Source organism: Benincasa hispida, chromosome 9 (genome assembly GCF_009727055.1).
Source record: "Benincasa hispida cultivar B227 chromosome 9, ASM972705v1, whole genome shotgun sequence".
NCBI lineage: Eukaryota > Viridiplantae > Streptophyta > Magnoliopsida > Cucurbitales > Cucurbitaceae > Benincasa > Benincasa hispida.
In genome coordinates this window covers 70,894,809-70,918,173 of record NC_052357.1, presented here as the reverse complement: position 1 = coordinate 70,918,173, position 23,365 = coordinate 70,894,809, and the positions used below count along the sequence as shown (strand labels likewise).

The window sequence follows — 23,365 nt, the reverse complement described above, 5'->3', positions numbered from 1 at the left end:
CCAGAGAGAGGGAACTTAGTTTTGATGATATTATGAAGCATAAAAAAATGTTGAACTTAGTTCTTAAATAAGATCTATACTTGATGTCAAGTGGAGTACCTAGCTACAGAAGTACTCTTGATAGACTCACCCAAGGGGTACCTATGTTTTAGAGAGGGTCGGGAGATAGGCAAATGTGGGTATGGTGGACATCCCATACACGTGTCGTCGCCATCGTCCTGTCGGTCAACGTGACGAACCGTGCGTGTGTGGAATTGTTTTTTATCTTAAAAAATAATATATTTATTTATTTATTTATCTATTTATTATTATTTCTTTTTTTTTATTATTATCATTTAAAAATAAAGAAGGACAAAAACTTCTTTAGTCTTCTCGAGTTCACTTTTTACGCATGGCCCTTGCGCACATTCCACGGTTCTGCACGTTCTCCTTTTCATTTTTTGTCATCGTTGGCCTTCAAGGCCTATAAATTGCGCTGAGTTTCATCAATTTTAACATAACATCACAGTGTGTTCCCTCTCTTCTCTTCTCTATTCACAGGAAAAAGAAAAAAAAAAAAAAAAAGTTCCCCCCTTTCTTTTACATTTTCAAGCTTTATCATTTTAGAAGGATGTCAGAATTCCGATCAGTTTCGATGCAGTTCCATTCAAGACAGTATTATCTGGGCTATTCTATCCTAAAGACGGCATGACCATTGTTGAACTGCTTACACAAGGTACAGAACCGCGAAAGGTCTTAAAGAGAACGAGTTCCGCGACTTAACCTGTAACAGTTTTCTATTTTGCAAGTTAAATTCCAACGTCTAACGTCGTTCCATCGCAATATATACCTCATATTAATATATATACCATGCATTTATGAAATATTAATATACAATAAAACAACAATATGTACCTCATGTTATTAAATATCCTCCACATTTATAAAATATTAGTTTAATACTATGCGAGTTGCATATGTTTCATAATGTCAAAAATAGAACGTAAATATAAAAGTTTGATGCAGGGTTGTACACATACGAAAAATAAAGATTTTGGTATGGAAGAGTTTAGCAATTCCAAAAGGGATAAACCAGGTTCATATTGGGACGAAAGAAGCCAAAATTTTGCTCAACTTCAAGCGCCTTAAGATCCTCATGAAACATTTCAAACAAAACGGCATTGTATGCGAGATTGGGCCTTTTGGGGGTTCCGACTCCGATGGTCACATGTTTCACAAAGTTTTTGTTGTAAGTCAATGCATTGTCAACGCTTGTGAATGGCTCGTTTCCTTTGGTGGACCACCCAGTCTCCGAGATCTCAATTCTCAGTCCCCTGGCGTCAATCTTCTCCGGCATAGAATGAATCCACCATGGCGTCGAACAGATTGAAGTACTGTAATTCTCTGTCCATGGTGACTGGGGTGGTGGATGTGAATAGCGCATAATTGAGAGATTTGTTGTGGGTTTGATGCGTATGCGAAATATAGGTACACGTTCACTAACATTGGTGCACCCGAAGATCCCAACACATTTGCAGTGTCTTTCGTTACTCCAGCGGCAGTGGCTGTGAATGCTCTGGCTGAAAGTGGGGACGAGACTTCCAATGTTGTCATACCTACCACCGTCGTTACCTATATGTGTCTAATTTACTCAAAACCATCAAATTTTTAAAAATCAAATCATTGTCTAAAATGGATTAGCATATTGGGAAATCATTTAATTTTTTAAAATTAAGTCTATTTACTCTTAATTTTTTACCATTATTTTTAATCTTTCTTAAATAAAAGAAATTAAATTCTTACTAAATTTCAAAAACAAAAACAATTTTTTTTTTTTTTTAAATTGGTTCCATTTAGGAAAACATTTGGAAAAAGTAAATAATAAAGTAAAAAAATTAAGTATTTGTAAGTTTAATTTTCAAAAGTTAAAAAAAAAATAAAATGATTGTCAAACAGGACATGAGCTCTCAATTTTGTATATGGTAGGTATTAAATGCAAAATTAAAAATTAATAGGCCTATTAGACACAAAATTAAACTTTAAGATCTATAACATAGGTCTTAAAGTTTAGAATCTTATTAAACACAAAAATAAAAATTGACTTATCATTTAATTTAAAAGATCATATAAAATGTTGACGTAATCAACCACATATTTATATAATGCATGTGGATGAGCAAGGAAATTTCTAGTACTATAGTAATATGAAAATACATTCATTGCTTGTCACAATAGTAACGACGTGAGATCCACGGAATAAATTAATAAATGAAATATTTTTTTTTCCGTTGATGTAGCAGGGCTTATATTGGTAGGGAATTATTAAAGTTTAACATTATTCCTTTTTTTAAACCCTACACCCTGAAATATGCTTATCACTTAAAATTATTATTATTATTCTTATTATGAAAACTATCAACTTCCATCCAACACATTATCAGGAAAAAAAATATATATGAAAACATTAAGAATGGTAAACATCAAATCCAAACAATAGGCAATCAAATGAAAAGATTATAAAACCAAATTCATAATTTAAATTAATTAATCATCATCACCTTAATGTCGTCATATTTGATGGTAGAATTGACCAGCGCTTGCATTATATTTTTAATGGCGCATTGGCGACAAATGGTGAAGCTGTAGTTTATAATATTTTAATCGGGTTAATTTGAAAATTAATTGTAATTTCAAGCACCTTGTTTTTCCTATTTTTTCAAAACACAATAATCTTCCAATTAACCCCTCTAATTAAGTTCTTTAATTTTTGCCTATTTTATTTCATGTTTTAGATGGAACAACATTATGAAATGCCATTTTGTAAATGCATTTCACCTTACCATATATGTATGATATGTTACAGAAATAAAGAAGGTGAAACGGAAAGAAGAAAGAAGGGAAAAAAAAGAATCATCCAAGTAGGTTAACAAACTATAAATTACATTTGATATGGTAATTTGTGTTTTTATTTATTAAGCAATATTGAAATGAAAATTACTTGGTGCATCTCACACTTATCTATGTGAATTTCATTAAATTGTGTGGTCAGTCATAATTTACTAAGTAAGAAATTTTTTTGGTTTCTTTTTTTAAATATTTTAATTTTTGTTTTTATGTATATAATGATAACGAGATATATAGAATATGGATGGATCTCGAATATGGATGCATCTTGGGATACAACCAAGTATTGCTCCATTCCAATTGGTTGAATTATTTAGGGGTATTTGGAGTAAAGAGTTGGTTATTTAATCATAGATTTTTATAGTTTGTGTATGGAATGTAAATTATTAAGTATGTATTTGAGGTGTAAACTATTTTAGTTTGATAAGAAAATAGTAAACATTGTAGTAAAGAATAAAAAAAAATGATGAATATAAAATAGTAAAACTATAGCAAATAGTAAATACAATAAAAAATTAAAGTTTTGAAATAGTGTTTAATGTAACTAATTGAAAAATACAAAATAGCATTAAGAGGTGATTATTATAGTCTTAGTATAGTATTTGCCCCAAAAACACCATTAAGTTTTAAAATGAAATTTCTTGCAGTAAATAAGTTAGTATTAAAATAATTAGGGTAAACTATCATTTTGATTTCTATATACTTTAAAGTTTGCTCAATTTTAGTTCATATACTTTTAAATGTCTAATTTTAGTCTCTATAATACTTTTAATAAATATTAAATTTATTCTCTCAATTTTTTTTTTTTTGACAAAATCCTTCATTGGTAAAATAATAATAATAGTTTTTATGTAAGAAAGTAAAACATGTTTCCAAATTTTATAGTGAAAAAGGCCAATATATTATATATAAAAAAAAAACCGACAAATCAACCATAAACTAATAGTATGGAACAAATATTAAGATTTATTGAAAGTACGTGACCAAATGGTTCATTTCAACCGTGATCTATATATATATATATATATATATATATATATTTATGAAAAAAATAAATATTATTAGAAAGAGAGATGTTTAAAGCGAAACCAAACTACTGTGATTTGTGTCCTTGCTCTAGTTTCTACCATTACAAGCATGAAATTACACTAATTATAAATCATAAATTATATATTTATTGTCAAAATGAGCTTAGTTCTATGGTATTGATATGTATTTCGTTCCTAAAGATTGAAAATTCAATTCCTTATCCTGTAATTGTTGTACTTATTAAAAAAATGATTTTCAATTTTTGAAATAAATATTTTTAGTCCCAAAGTTTTGAAAATATGTTCAAACAGTCAATGAGGTTAGTTTTGTCATTTGTTACGGTAACACCCAAACTTTTTCTTTTTAATTAATTTTTAATGCTGACATGAAAAGTTTAGGTATTAAATAATAAAATTAATCCAAGATGGCGTTATTGAATTGGCCAATTTCGAGCATTTATCGAGCATGCAAAATGCAACTTACCCATAAAAGTTAATAAATAAATAATGTGTAAAAAGTAAAAAGGTCGAAAGCTTTTTTTTTTTTTTTTTTAATAGAGGGCATGTTTAGAATGACCAAAGAAAAATATATATAAATATATACAATATTGAGTTACACTAAGAGAACAAAAGGTACAAATACAATAAATTAGGACATTAGATACCCATAAATTCTCCCACTTGTCTTGGTGACAAATATCTCGTAAACCTAGTCCTACTAAGTGACCCTCGAACACTTTAACCGAGAGGACCTCCGTAAATGGATCAACTAGATTGTCTTGTGAGGCTATATGCGTGACGATCACGTCTCCTCTATGTACAATCTTCCTGATGAGATGGTACTTTCGCTCGATGTGCTTTCTTCGTTTATGGCTTCGAGGTTCCTTTGAATTTGCAACTGCTCCACTGTTGTCATAATAGAGGATGATAGGCATGTGCATATTAGGAATTACTTCCAGGTCATCCAGGAACTTTCTGAGCCATACTGCTTCTTTTGCTGCTTCACCTGCAACTACATACTCAACTTCCATTGTGGAGTCAGCAATACAATTTTGCTTGATGCTTCTCCACACAACTGCTCCTCCATTCAGAGGGAATACTGACCCTGAAGTTGATTTCCTTGAATCAATATCGGTTTGGAAGTCATAATCAGTATATTCAGTAAGAATCAGATCCTCAACTCCATACACGAGCATATAATTTCTCGTTCTCCGAAAATACTTGAGAATGTTCTTAAAGGCAGTCCAGTGATCATATCGAGGATTAGATTGAAACCTGTTGACTATTCCAACTGCATAGCATATGTCGGGACGTGTACACAACATAACATATATAAGACTCCCTACAATATGGCATACATAAGACTCCCTACAATATGACATACATAAGACTCCCTACTGCTGATGCATATGGAATTCGTTTCATATCTTCAACCTCTTGAGATGTCTTAGATTTTTGTTTTTTTGACAGATGAATTCCATGTCTGAAAGGCAACATTCATTTTTTGAAATTTTGCATTTATTTTTCAAAATCAAATATTTAAAAAGTTAAATCAGACATCGTAAATGACTCAATACTTGATTTAATACTAGAATTGAATTTTGTGCCTTAAATCCAACACAATTGTTGGTTGATTTCCTTTAACAAGACCGACAAAAAAGTTGCCCATTTAGAGCCTATATTTTTAAAAATGACTTAGAATTTGATGAAGCTGATTTTTTTAATATCCATGACATTTTAAAAAATATAGGCTCCAAATGGACATGTAGTCAAGGATATTAAATAACCAGCTTCATCAAATTCTTCTAACAAGAACGACAAAAAAAAACAAAACAAACCAATATATATATATATATATATTATCACATGTTTATTCATGGAGAAACTATTTTTAATCAAATGTAAATTTTTTTAAAAAAAATTGAATACAATGCACATAATCATATAGTATGTACTAAATGAACATAATTTAACTAAAAATGAAATATCAAACCTTTTTAAAAACATTAAATCATACTAATTTCAATAAACTTTATCTTTTGTATAGGTATGAAATCATATAGGATCTTTTTAAATATTTAAAAATATTTATACTTATAGTAAAAAGTTCCATTTTGAACTTTTTGCGATCAAATATAAATATTTTTAGATTTTTTTTATTTATATAAATTTCCTGTATATATACTAATTATAAATACCAAAATAAATCTATTGTTTTAGTTTTTCTTAACCAAAAAAAGACGTAGTATAAATTCAAAGAACATATTAATTTTATCAAATAACTTCAACTGAGTTTCAACTCAAAAAAAAAATAAAATAAAAACCTCAACTGAGTTTATTTAGGGTTATTTTCAAATATATAAAAAAAAATCAAAATATTAATAGATATCAAAATTTCATTGTTTATCTACAATAGACCGTGATAGACTACATGTTTATTTGTGTCATGATAGATAAAGATAGTAGTCTATCATGGCCTATCACAGATAAATGATGATATTTTACTATTACTTATAAATATTTTCAGCAATTTATTACTTAAAATAATTTTTTTTTATTTCTTTATAAAATTAAATAAATTATAAAAATACTAATAAAACGTGTGTTACACATGGTAAATACATATTATTTTTTTTCTTCTATATTCTTACCAAACTTATGAATTGTTAAATAATAATTTAGTTAAAAATCTGAAGTTATTTTCTTTTATTTTGAATATATTTGAAAACATTATTGGCTCATTTGGTAATCATTTTATTTTTTATTTTTTATTTTTTATTTTTAAAAATTAAGTATATTTATTACCTATTTTACCCATTTCTTTCAATGTTTGCATATTTCATGAGTATAAATTGTTGAATTCTTAGTCAAATTCAAAAAACAAAAACTACTTTTTTTAGTTTTTAAAATTTGACTTGATTTTTTAAATCATTGATAAAAAGTAGATAATAAAGGAAGAAAGTTAAATGTAAAAATAATGTCTATAAACTTAATTTAAAAAAATCAAAAACAAAAAAGCCTAAATCTATGTTTTAATTTTTATTTATGTATAGTAATAGGTTACACCCGCATACTTTTAAAAAATATAATAATAATAAAATAAAATAAAAGGTTGCCCATTTAGAGCCTATATTTTTAAAAGGTCATGGATATTAAAAAACCAGCTTCGTCAAATTCTAAGTCATTCGAACTCTAAGCCATATTTTAAATTACTATTCTAGTTGTGTTTTTGTACTAAACTTCTAAAATTAGAAAATGAAAAAAAAAATGGTTATATTTTCGATAACCGTTGACTTTTACCCCTAACGCTCTACAACTTTCAATATATCTATTAATAAAAAGGATTTACTAATGTCTATTTTAATAACAAAGAAAAAAGGAAATATAAATATATATATTTTTTAATTTTACTAAATTAAATTTAGAATTCCTAAACCCTTGCCGTTTTCGTTGATTGATTATTATTATTATTATTTAAAAAACAAACCATAGTATTTTTTTATATTAGTAGATATGTGAGAAAATGAAGAATGCTAAAGTAGAAAGTCAACCGTCATGGAAAATATAACCATGTTTCCAATTTTAGAATTTTAATTACAAGGATGTCTTATTTCTAAATAGGATTGTTTTCAAAGTATTTAGAGATTTGTGGTTTTTTTTTAAGATTTCGAGGTGAGAAAAAATTTAAAATATTATATCGAGGGTCCTAAAAATAATTAAAGCACGTGTCGAGGGTTCAATCCTCAACAATCCTAAGTTTTCTACATGTCGAGTTTTTAATACTCGACAAAGAGGTCAGACGCTCATATTAATCTATGGTTTGAGTCAAAACTCAACCTACAACCTTTTAAACCCCCCTTCAGCTTTTCAAATCACAATTTCTCTCTGCTTTTTACCTTCTTCATTGCTTTCTGTCGGTTGCTCTTTGCCTTTTTCGAACTGCCCATCTTCTTCTCCTTTGAAAACTTCTAAAAAAAATTGCTCTCTACCGATTTCTTTTCTCTTTTGAAAACTTATAAAAAAATTACTCCCTTTCTGCTTTTAAAACTTCTTCTTCCCCACATTTGTCCATCAAATTGTGAGGTTACATTTACTATACAAAATTTCATTTTTTTTAATAATTGTAAATTTTGTTCCTATTCTCATACTATTTTATTCTTTTTACAGTTTTTTGTTGTTGTTTGAGAAACAACGAATAGAAAAGAGGTAACGTTCACTCAACAAAATTCCTAGCATTTCTTAAAAAAAAAATAAAAATAAGTTATAGATGCATATTCTCATAATATTTTATTTTTTGTAGTTTTTGTTGCCAGATAATAAATAGTAAAGAAAAGAGGGATCATTGTCACTTTGAGGGAAAAAAGTAAAACTGTCGTTGAATTTGTGAGTTTACTTTTTATTTATTACTATTTTTTTATTATTATTATTTTTTTTTTTTACAAATATCTAGTAAATCTATCATGTTAATTTTTTAGTTGTTGTTGAATTCAATAATATTTACATATTGATGTTAGTAGTTTTTTCTCTATATATTTTACTAATCTTATTTATATTATGTTAGACCTACCATATTAATGTTTTTTTTTTTTTGTTAGTATTAGCATTATTCTTTTAGTATAAGTGCACCTTAAAAAGTTTAGTAGTTGTTATTGTTATTTAATATAAAATATTTTTTTTGTTATTTAATATATATTTTTATAATATTCCATTGTTTTAGTGTTTAAGTTTGTTGTTTAAAGTTTTGTTTATATTTTTGTTTTTTTTTGTGTTTAAGTATAGTTTATTGTTTTGTTTAAAATGTTGACGTTTATCCTAATTTTACCTAATGACAAAACTTTCACAATGTGCATAAAGTAATTTACTTTTTCCTTCATTTTACAAGAGTAGGCTTATATTTATACGTTTTTATATGTTGGTTACATTATACATTTATATATTCCACAAATTTATGGTATATTTATTAAATATGAGTAGTTATTATTGTTTCATTCCATGTTTATGTTTGATAAATGTGAGATATTTAATAATATGAAGTATATATTTTTGTTTCATTCCATGTTTATATGTCATAAATGCAGCATAAACTTAATTATATGAGATATATAATTTATATGAAAAAAAAACTTGGTATATATAGAAAAGGCTGTGAGAAAAAACTGTTCAAAATTAAAATTTCGAAACATATAATACAATCATACACGATTGAATATTCAATATTTTACTCTTAGTTAATCAATAATGCAGACAATATAACAAAAGGTTAAATTATAAAATAAAAAAAAAATGCCACTAAACTTTACATTTTGTCAAAAATTTTAAAAATATCCTTAAACTTTTTTTAAAAAAAAAAAAGTTCAAAAAAATACTCTTATGTTAGTTTTGGATGAAAACCGTTAAAGTTTTGTTTCAAAAATACTCCTGAACTTTCAAAACGTTTCAAAAATATCATTAACTTAATAAAAGTTCAAAAATACATCAACCGTTAGTATTTGAACAAAAATCGTTAATTCTTCGTGACAAAAGTGACTTTAAAAATTAAAAAAATATATTAAAAAATGCTCCTACCGATCAATTTGTTTGAAATTTTTTTTAATTCGAAAAGAACCATTTTAAAATAAATTACATAGATATCCTAACTTTTTTCATATAGCTACTTCCGTATTTCTCTTAATTTTTCAATTCTTAACTTATACCAATTTTCTCAACAACAAAAATTTTAAGTTAAAACATAAAATACCACAAAATTTCACAAAGTTCCAAAATCAAAATCTACTTTTGAAACATACCAAAACGATAAATAGTCAAATAAAAAAAAGTATTAACCTAAATCATGTTGGCTCTTAGGAATTTAGTATTTATTTTAGTTCTTAGATAGATTATCGAGCAAAAGAAGCCGTCGAGACGTTTCAGATGCAATTCGGGCTTAAATGGAGCAATTAGCAAGCAATAGGAAACAAAATGGTGAAATCGAGCAAGGAGAGGCACGACGTTGTGCAAGTGCTACGACACTTATGCCCTACGCCATTAATAGAGATAGTATGCTAGGCAAGTATTGCATTCATGCCTTGTAGCGCTATATCACTCTCCATTTGACACACGTGCATGAAGAGACAATCCTTCCAATTTGCTCTCCAAGGCACTTCGTGACAGGACCTTCAGTATTGCAGCGTTTTGGTATGTTTTGGTTGTTGAAAAGATTGTATAAGCTAAGGATTGGAAAATTAAGAGAAATATGAGAATACCTATATGAAAAAAGTGAAGATATCTATATAATTTATTTTAAAATTGATTTTTTCGAACTTTAAGAAAACTTCAAACAAATCGATCAATAGTAATTTTTTTTTTTTTGAAATTTTATTTCTTTAATTCTAAAATCATTTTTGTCATGAAGAATTAACGATTTTTATTCAATACTAACGATAAAAATATTTTTGAACTTTTATTAAGTTAAAGATATTTTTAAAACATTTTAAAAGTTTAGGAGTATTTTTCAAACAAAACTTTAACAGTTTTCATCCAAAACTGACAACAAAGGTACTGTTTGAACTTTTTTTTAAAAGTTTAAAAGTATTTTTGAAACATTTGAAACTTCAGAGATATTTTTGACAGAAAGTGAAAAGTTCAAAGGCATTTTTTATAATTTAACCTATACAAAATCATATGTACAAAAATCAACAACTTGGAGGAATAATATACGTAAATGACACAAGATTAAAAAAAGCATATATATATAGAAATTACACAACAAATAGATGATTAAAATAATATACATTTAATGAATATCTAAACATGAAAAAATCAAATTCAAGTATATCATTAAAATATAAAAAAACTATTCAAGTATAAATTTGAAATTTAAAGGAAAAAAGGCTGGATTTTGAGTCGCTAAAGTTGAAAATTTCTTCAATTTTGATATTTGTGAACCATATAGTTAAAATGTTGCTATTTCTTATAATTTTTGGGAGAAAATTTCTTTTTTTAATTAAATCGAGACTTCATGGCATGAGTTATAATGATGGTTATATATATATATATTTAGAAAGAAACTTGGTAAAAAATGGTACATAAACAAGCTTACCAAAATTGAGGAGTAGCAAACATCCTAGATTTCTTTTTAGTGAGGGCAAAAAAAAAAAAAACCAGTTCAATATTCTCAAGATTTCAAAGAACATATATGCAGACATAACTTTACAAAATAAATGAGGGTAATGGGCGTAAAAAAGAATACAGAAAAATCTTGTGATTTTGCCTTCCATTACATTTCATTAGAATATACAAACCTCCATTGTGATGCCATGTTGCAGGGCCCTCACTTTCAAGATGACACTTTGATTTAGTATTTGGGTGATCTCGTAGAGGGCTCCCAATGAACTGGACTTTCTGCAGATTGAAAACAAAAAGGCTGAGTGAAAGCTGATTGATCATTCTCTTTTATCCTCTTCCCTGTCATCGTCTTCATCGAACTCCATAGTGTTTCCGCTATCCTTCTCGTTCCGCTCTTGCTTCACAAAACTAAGTTCACTCTCCGGCTTTGCTCGGTTTAGGGATTGAGCCTCTTCGTCGTCAGATTGAGCTCCAATTTCATCGGAGTAAGCATACCTTGGTTCATGATTGTTAAGTTAGGATAAATCTGATTGTAAAGCGGGGTAAAAAAAGAAAAAGGCAAGATATTGGGAAATATAGAAATACCGTTGAGAACTCTGTGATGGTGCCCAGAGATAGCAGATAACGCACAGTAAAGCAAATGCAAGAATGTTCCAAAAAGCAGTTATGATCCAAGCACTCTGCCACCTTTCATTGAAAGGATCTGTCGCCTTGAAGTAGACCTATAATATACAAAAGCTTATCATGAAAACCCGCTTCACAAGACAGCACTGGGAAACTGAAAGAACATCTATAGATAAAATAATAACAGCAATAATCTGAAAAAGAAGATTGGAGATATAAAACAACTGAAGGAATTGAAAGTAAAGCATATGAAGCAGAGTAAGTCCATTGCCTAGTTAAATTTAGATGCCATCTTTAGTGTTTAGAGATACACACAGACAGAAAGATAAAAATATGAAGAGAAACGCTTCCAATCTACTTCAGAATGAAGAGTCAGATGACAATAATTCTCAGCTTCGTATAAATGTTCAATTCCCACATAAAGAACTACAACGCGTGCTAGACCTTGCACACCCACAATAACAAGGAGATACGGCTGGCAAGTCCCTAATGGCTAAAGGCTAAAGCAATCAATACAGTTAGAGCAGATTTCACAACTAATTTGAACTCTACCAGTGCCCCTGGAGAAAACTTTCCATAATTTTACACTAATTACGGCACACAGCATGTACCAGTGAGAAGATGCGTGCACCAACTTCGATATCCTGTTTTTTATATTTTAGTTTCCATATGGTAAAGCATTAAGTTGCACTAGGAGTGCTGACTGCTGAGCTCTATAGGCCTACATGGATAGAGGAATGTATAGAGATTGAAAAATACCTCATACACAATCCAAGCAACAGAAGCAATAACGGTGGCTACCAATGCATTTGAGAACTTCCTATATATTTCCAACTTAACAGAGCTCCTTTTCATCTGGAGGAAAACAAGTTTATCGTACAAAATGAGTATCAGATATAGAGGCAAAGGCAAACAGGAAAAAAAACGAAGAAGATGAAGAAGAAGAAGAAGAAAGGGCATGCTGTTAAACTTGCAGATTTCGAGAGCAGGAAGGCAATACCTGTAACTGCTCTAGCGTCCTTGAAAGGGAAGTAAAAATCCATAATATTAAAAAGGCATCTAGGAATGCATCAGGGAGGACTAGGAACAGTCTTGCTCTTCCAGAAACATCATTTATAGTCCCAACATACTCCGTAATATCCAATAACTCAGATGCCAAAAAGTAAGTTACCCCTAGAAGAAGAACCTTTGAGGTAAGACCACCAAGAGTAGGCCGCACAACACCATAACCCATGGAAATGGACAGTATAAGAAGCCGCGTAACTGTTTTCCTTACAGCACCAACAGTCACCACCCATGTTGTGATTACAACTGGCCTAATTCCTGTATCATTAAAGTTGACATATTCAAAGTACCAAAGGACCATCTCAAATAATCCAAGAGCAATGACGACTGTGATGCAATGCTGAAGTTGTAGAATATCTCTCCAGAACCTCACATACTGAGATAACCATATGACCGTAAGCAATAAATATGCAGCAGACATGAATACATAAAATCTCATTAAAGAGAACATCCGTCCGGGTAAATAACCATAAGGATTTTTCCACTTTGTCCTCCCACTCATCACTAATCCTTTGAGGTTTGGATCGCATGTTACAAAGAACAAGTTATACATTCCAGTTTTTGTTATGGGAACTTCCATATCTTCCATTCGAGTGTGAAGATAGTTTCCACTGAATTGCACATTTAAAACAAATGGCCAGTTAATATCCAATGCAGAAGGTCTTCTAATGACTTCCCCTTGCTTACATCCTTCAAGCTTAGCTAAATCTGGAGTACAACATATAGCTCTCTGTCCACCATATGCAGAACCACCAATGTTATCACGATCGGCAGCCTCAAAGATAATTACTTGAATCAACCCAGTGCTATGCTCCTTGTCTGTATGTTGGTCAGCAGCAGCCTTGCTCCTCCAAAAGGTGATATTATAAAATCTGTCCCATTTGTAAAAGTCACGAATACGCAGACTTACTGAGGGAAAAATACAAAGGCAGGAAAGAATATAAACTTTTTTTTTAATAAAAAAACACATGCAGAGTATAAACATTCAGTGAGCTTCATCACAGCAGGGCATAAATATTTGGAAAATCAGTTTTCGAGACTAGTTATATCCATTAAAGCATTATCAAGGATGCAATAGATAGGTCAATATCTTTAGAAACAAAGGAATTGAATTACTGGCCAAGTTGTTCGAAACAAATTTGCCTAATCAACTGGTAGAGTATTCCTAAATATGATCTTCAAGCAAACTGAAATTCTTCAGAGGAAGGATATTGTTCAAATCTAAGCTCATCTACATCTTATTGACCCATAATCGAGCCTCCACTTATAGGAAGTACTAGAGCACCATGGTGGCAAGATACTTCCAATACAAAACTTAAAGCCATAAATAAATCGAGGCAGCACTAAAGTGCCACATCACTGGAACTGCAGTGCTAATCTAATCACTTTTTAAGCAATAAAGAAAATGCAGTATTTGCATATACCAATCCCAAAATGATAAGAAACCAACCTGTAAAAATGGAAGAAAACCTGAGGTTGGGATTTATATGATACATCACTTCAATTCATTTAAAATTCACATAGAACCCTTGGTTTGGTTATTGATAAAAATCTTCTCTTCAAATTACATAGTTCTTGAGACGTTCATTGAATTTAATTAAATGCATAACGGGTCAATTTACCAAACTAAAATCCGTACTTTAATCGGTAAGTAGAAATCTTGCTCATTAGTCATTGAAAACAAACATTAAGTGATCGAAGAGTTCCAAGGGTCATAGAAAGACGTTGAACTCCTTTGAAGACAGGAGAATCTTTCTCCAGCCTAAAACACAAAACACAAAAATATATGTGCATATATGTGTGAACGCCAGATCTGTTGAAATACAGAGTCCTTCCATAGTCCCACTTAAAATATTATTAGAGAGTTAACAAACAAAAGAAAAAAAGAGGCCAAATGTGCAACTTCATTTTCCGATTCCCCAATGAATCAGGTTTTAAATCAAATGTTAACCCCATTATAACAAAATGAACACAGATCTAGCTCAAGAACAACGAAATTAACATCCAATTAAATTTCAACTACAAAACCTATCCACACTGACTCGCAAGGAAACACATAAGACATCCAAAGAGTTAGAAAGAGTACTGGATGGAGGATTGGCCATTGCGGACAGAAGACGTGTCGGAATCGGCCGAGAGAGAAGCCGCAAGACCTTCACTGCCACCGGAAAGAAGGAAAGCATTGCCGACATCAATGAAAACTTCTTTGTCGTAGAAATGGATGGAGGCATTGCTCATATTCACTGTGAGTGACAGTAAGAGTACGAAGCAAGCATACAAAATGAATAAAGGATTTGAAACAACAACAGATCTTTGTTTTGCGATATTCATGACTAGGGATCGAACGGCAAAACGAGAACCAGAGAGAGAGAAACGAGGGATCGGCGTTAGGGTGGAAATCGGCAGATGAGATCGGAGTCCGATTGTAAGAGAAGCATTTGTTTCGGTCGGTACGAAAAGGAATTCTACCACACGCGCGGGACGCGCTCACCTTAAAAGCGATTGAGACAACTCATGTATATTCTATCAATTCTCAATTTTTTTTTCTTCTGAAAGATATTAATACTCAAATTTTAAAGAAACATAACTTATACGATATTTCTATTTTCTCAGTTCAATTCCAACTGATAAAATGTCATTGTTTTATAACTTATTTTTATTTTTATTTTATTCTTTTTTAAAATTTGGCTGAATTTTGAACCTCGTATTTAAAAAGTAAAAAAAAACAAAATAAATAAGTTATTACTAAAAGAGCTAACGTGAGCAAAAAAAAAAAATCAAAATGTTACTTAAAACATATAGGTCAACCCAAGCACAATTAAAATTAGATTATATAATTTTAACTAAAAGGTGAGGTTTTAATCTTCTCACTCATTAAAAAATAAAAATAAAATAAAATAAAATAAAAAAACCCTTAAAACACCTATTTAATCAACTTATCACATTCGATAAAAATCCATTTGAATATACTGATATCAACTATAACTACAAGGTACTTTCAAATTAAAAGGGCATGCAATATGTGTATTTCTTTTAGATGAGATTATAAACGTCAAAACCATATGTAGCAAATATAATATTTGCATTTTGATGGCATATGCTAAGTCACAATGCTTCTATGGTTTTGATCAGAAATGTGCAACTGTATTCTAATGAAAGACAAGAAAGTGAAGTAGATTGGTAATATTAGAATGTTTTTAAGCCCTTGAATTTCCATCTCTGTATCCCACAAAATTAGCAAGAATATCAGGTTTGGCTGTTGGACTGAGAAACTACTCTCTTTTTCTCTCTGAAATATAGGATCCCTTTCAACAAATCACCATCTGCCAGATCCTTTTTCATATCGGATTTATGGGTTCTCCTCAAAACTTTCACCAAACTTGGCTTGTTTCCCCTTCCCTCATCATTTGTCTCAGTGTGCAGATTTTGAAGTAGCAGAGAGGAACAGAAAACAAGTGGTGCAGGGCAAGAAGCCATTAGAATAGGAAATGAATTTAGATGAATTAGTTTTGAGGAATGTGATGTCTGTTGAAGAAGCAGAGCTGGTACATAACCCTTCCTCTTCATCTCCTGCAGCGTCCACGGCTTCATTGTTTCTTGGGAAAAGGAATGAAGATGTCGAGCCACGGCCTGATCCAATGGCCGAGGTTTCAGCCTCAGCAGAAGGGATGGATTGGATGCATTACCAACGAGCATTGCTGATTGATTCCAAGTTGCCAGTTTCTCAAGCTGTTTACAATCATGCAAGTGTACCAGATTTTGGTGTTTACAATATGCAGGCCATGTCGATTACAACGTCGGCCTCGTTGAACTCTGATTTCCAGGAAGGTAATTGTGGACGGAAACGAAGACAGTTGGATGATATAAAGGAGAAGACTATTGAAAGAAGGCAGAGGAGGATGATCAAGAACCGGGAGTCTGCTGCAAGGTCCAGAGCCAGGAAGCAGGTAAATTTATGAAATTTGTTCTTTCAATCATGCATCTATTTTTGAAGTGTTCATCAAACACAATAAACTTTAGGACAAATGACCATTTTTCGTGTACATCATCATATGTTTGTTTGTTTTAATACTCTAGGCTTATACAAATCAGTTGGAGCATGAAGTGTTATGCTTGAGGAAAACAAATAGTTGGCTGAGAAAGCAAGAGGCAAGTACATCATCCATTACAACTACTACTTCTACCAGACAGTTATATTTTGTTCATATACTAAGAAACTGTAGTTTTCTTTTCTTTTTCAGGAAGCAGAAAGACTATTTTCTTCAAATCCAATTCCAATGCCGAGATACCAGCTGCGGCGCACGAGCTCGGCCTTCTTCTAGCTTCTGATCTTTACAAGCAGACCTGTCTCTGTTCTCTCTCTCAAGTTTTTCCTAGCTAGATTGTTAATTTTGAAAACATAGGAGCTTTAATTTCTGTGTTTCATGTAGAGGAAATACTCAAATAACAAAACTTCTTTGGTTATGATAACAATGCAGTTGCTATTCTACCTCTTTTGCCTTCTACGCTGTAAAATTCCGGGCACCTCTCTTTTCCATCAAGAAATTTATCACCGGTGATATCAGATCCAGATTATTGAGGATATAACTACTTCCGATATGAAGTTGAGGTTTATGGAGGAAGAAGGTGGAGTCCTTTAACACAAATCATGAAACAAACAAGTTCATTCTATTTATTTTCACTATACAAAGAAATGTTACATAAACATAATCTGACACATTGAATGGGAACTCGGCCTTGTAAGGGGAATACAAATGAAGCCTAAAATACATAATACACTGGCTATAATACATAAATTCTATAATCAAAAGGAAAGACTGAGAAAGGAACAGAGGTATCAATGAATTTAACAAACACGAACAAAATTGGAAGCTTTGTGGAAGAAACTTTTTTTTTTCTTTTTTCTTTCTTCTGAATATGTGAATATTTTCCTCGCAATCTTACAAATCCATTCATCGTTGCTTCTTTCAGGGTTCTACTTGCAGTGTTTTGATAATGTTTTATCTCCAGTTCAACTCCCAACCTCCAGCTTTGTCTGATCACAGGTGAATAATGTCAAAAACCCAAGTAGACTAAGAGAAGCTTTAACTAGATTAAGGCACTCCAGACAGCTCCATTCCCTTCACCACACTTTTCATGGACATTCTTGATCCTCTCCACAGATTTGCATATTCCACTGCAACTCCAGTCAAATGATGCAACACAGACATTTCCTGCTTGTGCCTTCCACTCACAATCTGAAAATTTTTGTTGTTTTAAGATAATACTATGTAACAGAATAAAAAAGATGCTTTGCAATAAGGGATAAAGAATTTGGAGAAATAAGGTAAACGTTTGTTCTTTACCTTACCGTTTGTATCTAAATACAAGATCATCCATATCTAATGAAACTATTACCTGGTGGCGTCCCACAGCACATATTGCGATCATCAATATGCTCGACTTCAAGGCCTATTAACCAAGCACCAAGGGACACGTCTTCATTGGCATATTTGTGCAAAATTGGCCTGCATCACAAGTTTCAACTCTCTGAATTTAAAATGACATGAACAAGAGGCGGGTACAAGTGCCCAATCTATAGATAAAATAACGACTGGTCCACATACAGATTTCTTCCTAACAGAGAGATAGAGGATATATATATAACTTGCCCAAATTCATAAAAGTTTTATTTTAACACAAGGCTAGTGCTCATTTACCGTTCCATTAGTTAGTTAACAACTAAAAATCTACCATCCATAATCTGTAAATTTTTTCGATAAGGTAATCCATAACTGTAAAAGATAACATAAAATGTCAAAAACCTTAAGAAAGAGCTGCAAGCTCAAGTGAGAAGCTTCTGATATCCATTGAAATTGATCGCATATTCTTTTAGTTCATTAAACATTACACACTTAAAAAACTTACTGTGAAAACAGTTGAATGTATTAAGAAACTTCACATCTCATGTTGATGCCTGAATGATTTTAATTAAAGACGTGATTAAGATTATGTATTCACTTTATGAACTCTAGATGCACATGGAAAAGTTATATCCTTACTGATTGACCGCAATGTAGGTGGCTAGTTCCTTTGAGATTGCGTAAATCTGCCCAGTTGCATGTCTGAAATACTTATTTCCCTCCTCTCCAAATTTCCAGTATTCAGGCTCATGGTATTTGACACTCCTGTGATATAAAAGAAAATGCAAAAAATATTATTGTCAAATCCTTTTTAAGAATACACAAATGAAAACAAACAAAAGAATGGTATCATTGTGCCATGAAGGGAAGAAATAGCAGAGATAATCAATCTCGCCCTCTCTCAATGAACATGATAGATAGTCCATGATAATTACTTAGAAGAAAGAACAGGTCCAGATTTCATGCACCCAATATAGACTCTGGGCTTCGAACGGTGATGAGCAAGAGTAGTAGCTAGCATCCCTACATGAGAAAGAATTAAGAAACTCAATCTTGATAAATGTATATTTAGTTTTCAAATAAATAGAAAGAATAACAACCTAACAACGGTCAATGTGAAACATACCTAAATTTACATGGACATCATCATCTATCTTGACATAGAAGTCAGCATCCCATTTAGCAACGGCAGTGGAAAAGAAGGATTTTGTTTTTGCAGACAATTCATGATACCCTTCAATATGCTCCTGCACATAATGATCCAATTTACAAGCTGAATGTCTAATCATTCTTTTATATGCTAATATAATTACTCCATATAAACTCTTTTACCAGCCTAAGGAAATCTTTATGTAGGGCATCTTCTGAATCAATTGCACGATCTAAGATGCTGTTGGAAGTTGCACTAATCAAGCAAAAATCAATGAGCTTAGTTCAAATGAAATCAAGGAAGCAATACCAAACCAGTTAAATAATGCATCGAGATTAAACTGCACAAATATAAAAGGATGATGGGAGAATAAGGTGCGATTGCATGATTCATGGGGGAAAATGTTATAACGATGACATGACAAGACTATTTTCCATGTGATACAAATACAAACAGTTTGTTAATCACAGTCAGAAATTCCAGTCTAAATTTACTTCTTATTTACACAAGATTGATTTCACACATAAACAGCAATATCATAAATTAATTACTGAAGTAATCAGAAAAATAAGGTGAAAAGAGAAAGCTGGTAGATTGACAGTTCTTGCTGCTTTTGTAAAAGGAAACCACCAACAAAGAACTTGTTTGGCCCATCTATTGACACACTCCAGTTTCAGCAATAGAAAGCAATCCAGAAAATCTCCGTGTCATAATTATGATTGTAAAACAGAGGACCTTAAAATCTTATAACTTATTTTCAAGAATTAAAACAGCATGGTATAACTTGCAGCTTCAGTCCTATGTTAGACCATCTTATAATGTGAACAGACCAAACATCACTTTTTAGTTTCCACAACTTTCCTTTGCGTGGAGAAGAAAAGTTTCTGTTGTTGTATAAGCTAACACCTCCCATCTCATATACCATGAAAATGACCCTGCTACACAATTTAGTTTCTACACCTTCCTCTGTACCCTTTTCTGAAAGAAGAAAAATTTTAAAGCATTCTTCAATATTTTCCTATGTTTGGTTAAATAGTCAAAGAGCAAGTTTGAAAACACTCAACATATTAAGATGGCTTTTAAAAACACTTAATTTGTGCTTCTCTCACAAGTATTTATAGAGAAAAAGCTTCAACCGGAAAAGTCATCACAAACCCACGTCTGTTATTGTCATGCCTTGAGACAATCCAGCGCATGATTATAAGAGGAACTCAAAAAGAAAAATTTTGGCCAACGAAAACCCCCTAATACTCTATCCTTTAAATGGCCTATTACATTTGTTAATACCGTTTGGTTGGAAAAAGAAGAATAAACCATATAGGAAAATAAGTGAGTTTGCCTATTTTCGCCAGCATCTAATTTCAAACAAGTAGCAAGAGCCAAATACCCCACAAGAAACGCAATTCTACCTATGGCCAATCATAAACCGGACAACAATCCCCTTCTCTCGCTCCAACTGGAACAGCTTTTCCCCTGACCAAAACATTAAACCATGTTTTAGCAGTCAAGTGATAAAAAATGAGACATAAGAACAATGAGTGGGACTTAAATACCTCGAGGCATCCATGTCTCTCGGACCGAATCTCGACGTCTTCTGCTACTAAAAGCTGTATTTATCCCAATCACCATTAACATTTTCTTCTTCGGAAGGTTGCCGTTACCAGAGGATTCAATAGAGGGGGTGTGGCTATCAGAGGATTGCATCTCCCGAGAATTTCTAGCCTCCACTAAATCCATGTTAAGCATTGTAATTTTCTTGTCTAAAGATCTGTATCCCAAAGGAGAAAAACAGTGTGTTGAGCCAAAACTGGAAGAATGAAGAAGCGAAAAATTGGAAATAAAGACAAGTTGCACTAAACTGGATTGCCTCGTGAGTTCTATAGACTTCTGTCATCACATCCTTTTTTTCCGCTGGCTTAAAATTTTCCAAGAAAAAAAGAAAAATCAGACTAAACAAGCAACAGAGTCAGTCGTGAAATGTTGGGAAATCAGATGCAAACACACTCACGATCTTAATTGAGTTATCTTCAGAGACAATTTGAAGTTCCTGTTCGTGTCGACGACGGGAAATGATCTGGCCATTGGATTCAGACACCGACCATATCCTGCTACATAAACCAAAAATCCAAAACTCCCACAAATCAACAATCAAAACCCATTAAAAAAAATAGAGAATCACATGAAATCGAAAAGAGAAAAGGGTGTGGAAGAAAATAGAAACCTGTTTGTGATGAGCATACCGAAAAAGAAGAAGGAGAGACAAAAGAAAGGAACCCATATAACAGAAATCTTTCTAGTGCCACGGCTCTTCATTTTCTGGTTTGCTGTGAAACGAGAGAAAGGGAGACGACCGACCGATGGAAAACTAGAGGAATGATGAAAGACTTTTATGGGGTTAATAGAAGGAAGAAAGTGGAATCGAATTGGGGTTTGTGTGTCATAAATCAAAACGTCATCGAAGAAGAATTAGGCGCGTTTTTGGAAGTCAGAGTGTCAAAGGTTAGGCTGCGAAAGGAAGAAATAAGAATTGTCGTTGCCTTCTCCACGCTAATCACGCCATAACTCAGTTCCGCTTTCAGTATTATAAATTAATATGAAGCCACCTTCTTCATTGCTTTCTAATTGGATTAATTAACTCTGTGTTTATGACTTCACTAATTCTGATTAAATAAATTAATCAGATCGTTACCCACTTTTGTTTCCGTTTTCCGAAAAGTTTAGTTGCGATAGCATGGATCTGAGATTTTTAAACCTCATATTTCTTTATTCGCAATCCGATTCTCTTTATGTTTTTAAATTTATTGTATTCAACCCGACAACTCCAATTTTGTTTCTAAAAATTATTTTTTAATTATTAGATCCAAATCGTGCGAAATCGAAAAACAACATTTTTATGTTTTTTTTTAAAATTTTAAAATTTAAAATATAAAATTATATTAAATAAAGATAAAAACATTTAGAATGATAGATGTAATAAATCTAATTTAATTTTTTAAAACTAAAATATGTATTATGTAATTTATTATAAATTAAATTAGGTTAAATTCTAAGTCTAGATAAAGTTATTCATTTTAAATTTTAGAATTTAATTCCTATTGTTTAATATAGTTTCATATATAGTCCCTACCATGGAGACTATTTATTAGGTAGCTTTTATCAAATTATGGGATAAATTCTAATTATAAACCATAAGACCTAAATGTTCATATCACAAAGACTAAAATTTCAATTTTTTCTATAAATTATATAATATTACAAAACAATAATTATACATGTACCTAAATAAATTAATAATAATTTATTTCAACTAATATTTAGTGGGTAACTACAACTAGTTTATAAATTGTTTAAATTATAATACAATTTCTGAATTTTTTTGCCAAACATATATATGAAAACATGAAATACAACTTTGTTTTCATTTAATTCATTGTTTTCAATTTTATGTTTTCAGGTTCTCTACCAAACAGACGTTTGTTTTACTAGTACTATAAAAATAGTCAATCTACACGATCTTTGGGCAAACTACCTTTTTAGTTTCCAAGTTTTGAATAATAGGTGCATTTAGATATGAGTTTTTAAAATATACCCTTTTAGTCTATGACTTTTAAGAATTTGTGCATTTTGTTCCTAAGTTTTTAAAGTATATCTTTTTAGTTCTTGGGTTTTTAAGAATATGTTAACTTTATAGTTATATTAAATTTTGAATTACAAAAATACGTTCAAAAGATGGTTTTAGAGAGAAGGTGTAATCTTTAATAAATAATTTTTAATTTAAAATAATAATAATAAAAAATAGTGTTGAGACCTTTTAAATCTATATTTAAAAATTCAAAAACTAGAAAGATATATTTTGAAAACTTATGGACCAAATGAACCTATTCTAAAAAATTCGGAGACTGTGAATGTATGTTTTAAAAACTAAAGGACCAAATGCACTTAGTTTTCAAAACTCGAAGACTAAATACGTCATTTTCCCTTGATCTTTCCTCCATTTTTGTATTAAAATTTTGCCCGTATATTCAAATATCTTTGTTGACATTTCTACATTTTCACTTATTTAACATCGATATGATGGTTGAATTAATATTAACATTATATACAAAGTA

The 23,365-nt window shown here is 31.0% G+C and overlaps 3 protein-coding genes and 1 pseudogene across 5 annotated transcripts; 1 reads left to right on the top strand and 3 right to left on the bottom strand.

Moving 5' to 3' along the window:
* Positions 1 to 1,048: 1,048 nt before the first annotated feature.
* Positions 1,049 to 4,399, bottom strand: LOC120084874 (annotated as a pseudogene).
* Positions 4,400 to 11,040: 6,641 nt separating this feature from the next.
* LOC120084873 (transmembrane protein 87B) lies at positions 11,041 to 14,942 on the bottom strand. Its single transcript, XM_039040685.1, has 5 exons — positions 14,791 to 14,942; positions 12,640 to 13,576; positions 12,399 to 12,494; positions 11,601 to 11,737; positions 11,041 to 11,510 (listed from the first exon to the last, which is right to left on the bottom strand). Exons 1-5 carry the CDS (start codon positions 14,940 to 14,942, stop codon positions 11,333 to 11,335), a joined length of 1,500 nt encoding a protein of 499 aa, XP_038896613.1. The 3' UTR covers positions 11,041 to 11,332.
* A 1,126-nt stretch (positions 14,943 to 16,068) lies between these two features.
* LOC120086537 (ABSCISIC ACID-INSENSITIVE 5-like protein 2) lies at positions 16,069 to 17,878 on the top strand. Its single transcript, XM_039043236.1, has 3 exons — positions 16,069 to 16,651; positions 16,782 to 16,853; positions 16,946 to 17,878. Exons 1-3 carry the CDS (start codon positions 16,193 to 16,195, stop codon positions 17,024 to 17,026), a joined length of 612 nt encoding a protein of 203 aa, XP_038899164.1. The 5' UTR covers positions 16,069 to 16,192; the 3' UTR covers positions 17,027 to 17,878.
* Positions 17,354 to 21,830, bottom strand: LOC120086535 (beta-1,3-galactosyltransferase 7-like). 3 transcript variants are annotated; one of them, XM_039043234.1, is made up of 11 exons: positions 21,478 to 21,830; positions 21,265 to 21,361; positions 21,116 to 21,171; positions 20,810 to 21,024; positions 20,666 to 20,729; positions 19,439 to 19,511; positions 19,233 to 19,353; positions 19,042 to 19,129; positions 18,746 to 18,871; positions 18,102 to 18,211; positions 17,354 to 17,941 (listed from the first exon to the last, which is right to left on the bottom strand). In XM_039043234.1, exons 1-11 carry the CDS (start codon positions 21,567 to 21,569, stop codon positions 17,793 to 17,795), a joined length of 1,191 nt encoding a protein of 396 aa, XP_038899162.1. In that variant the 5' UTR covers positions 21,570 to 21,830; the 3' UTR covers positions 17,354 to 17,792. The 3 variants fall into 3 exon arrangements, with proteins under 3 accessions (XP_038899162.1, XP_038899161.1, XP_038899163.1); XM_039043233.1 differs by having other exon boundaries at positions 21,265 to 21,364; positions 21,478 to 21,827; XM_039043235.1 differs by lacking the exon at positions 21,478 to 21,830 and having other exon boundaries at positions 21,116 to 21,167; positions 21,265 to 21,364.
* Between the last annotated feature and the right edge of the window lie 1,535 nt (positions 21,831 to 23,365).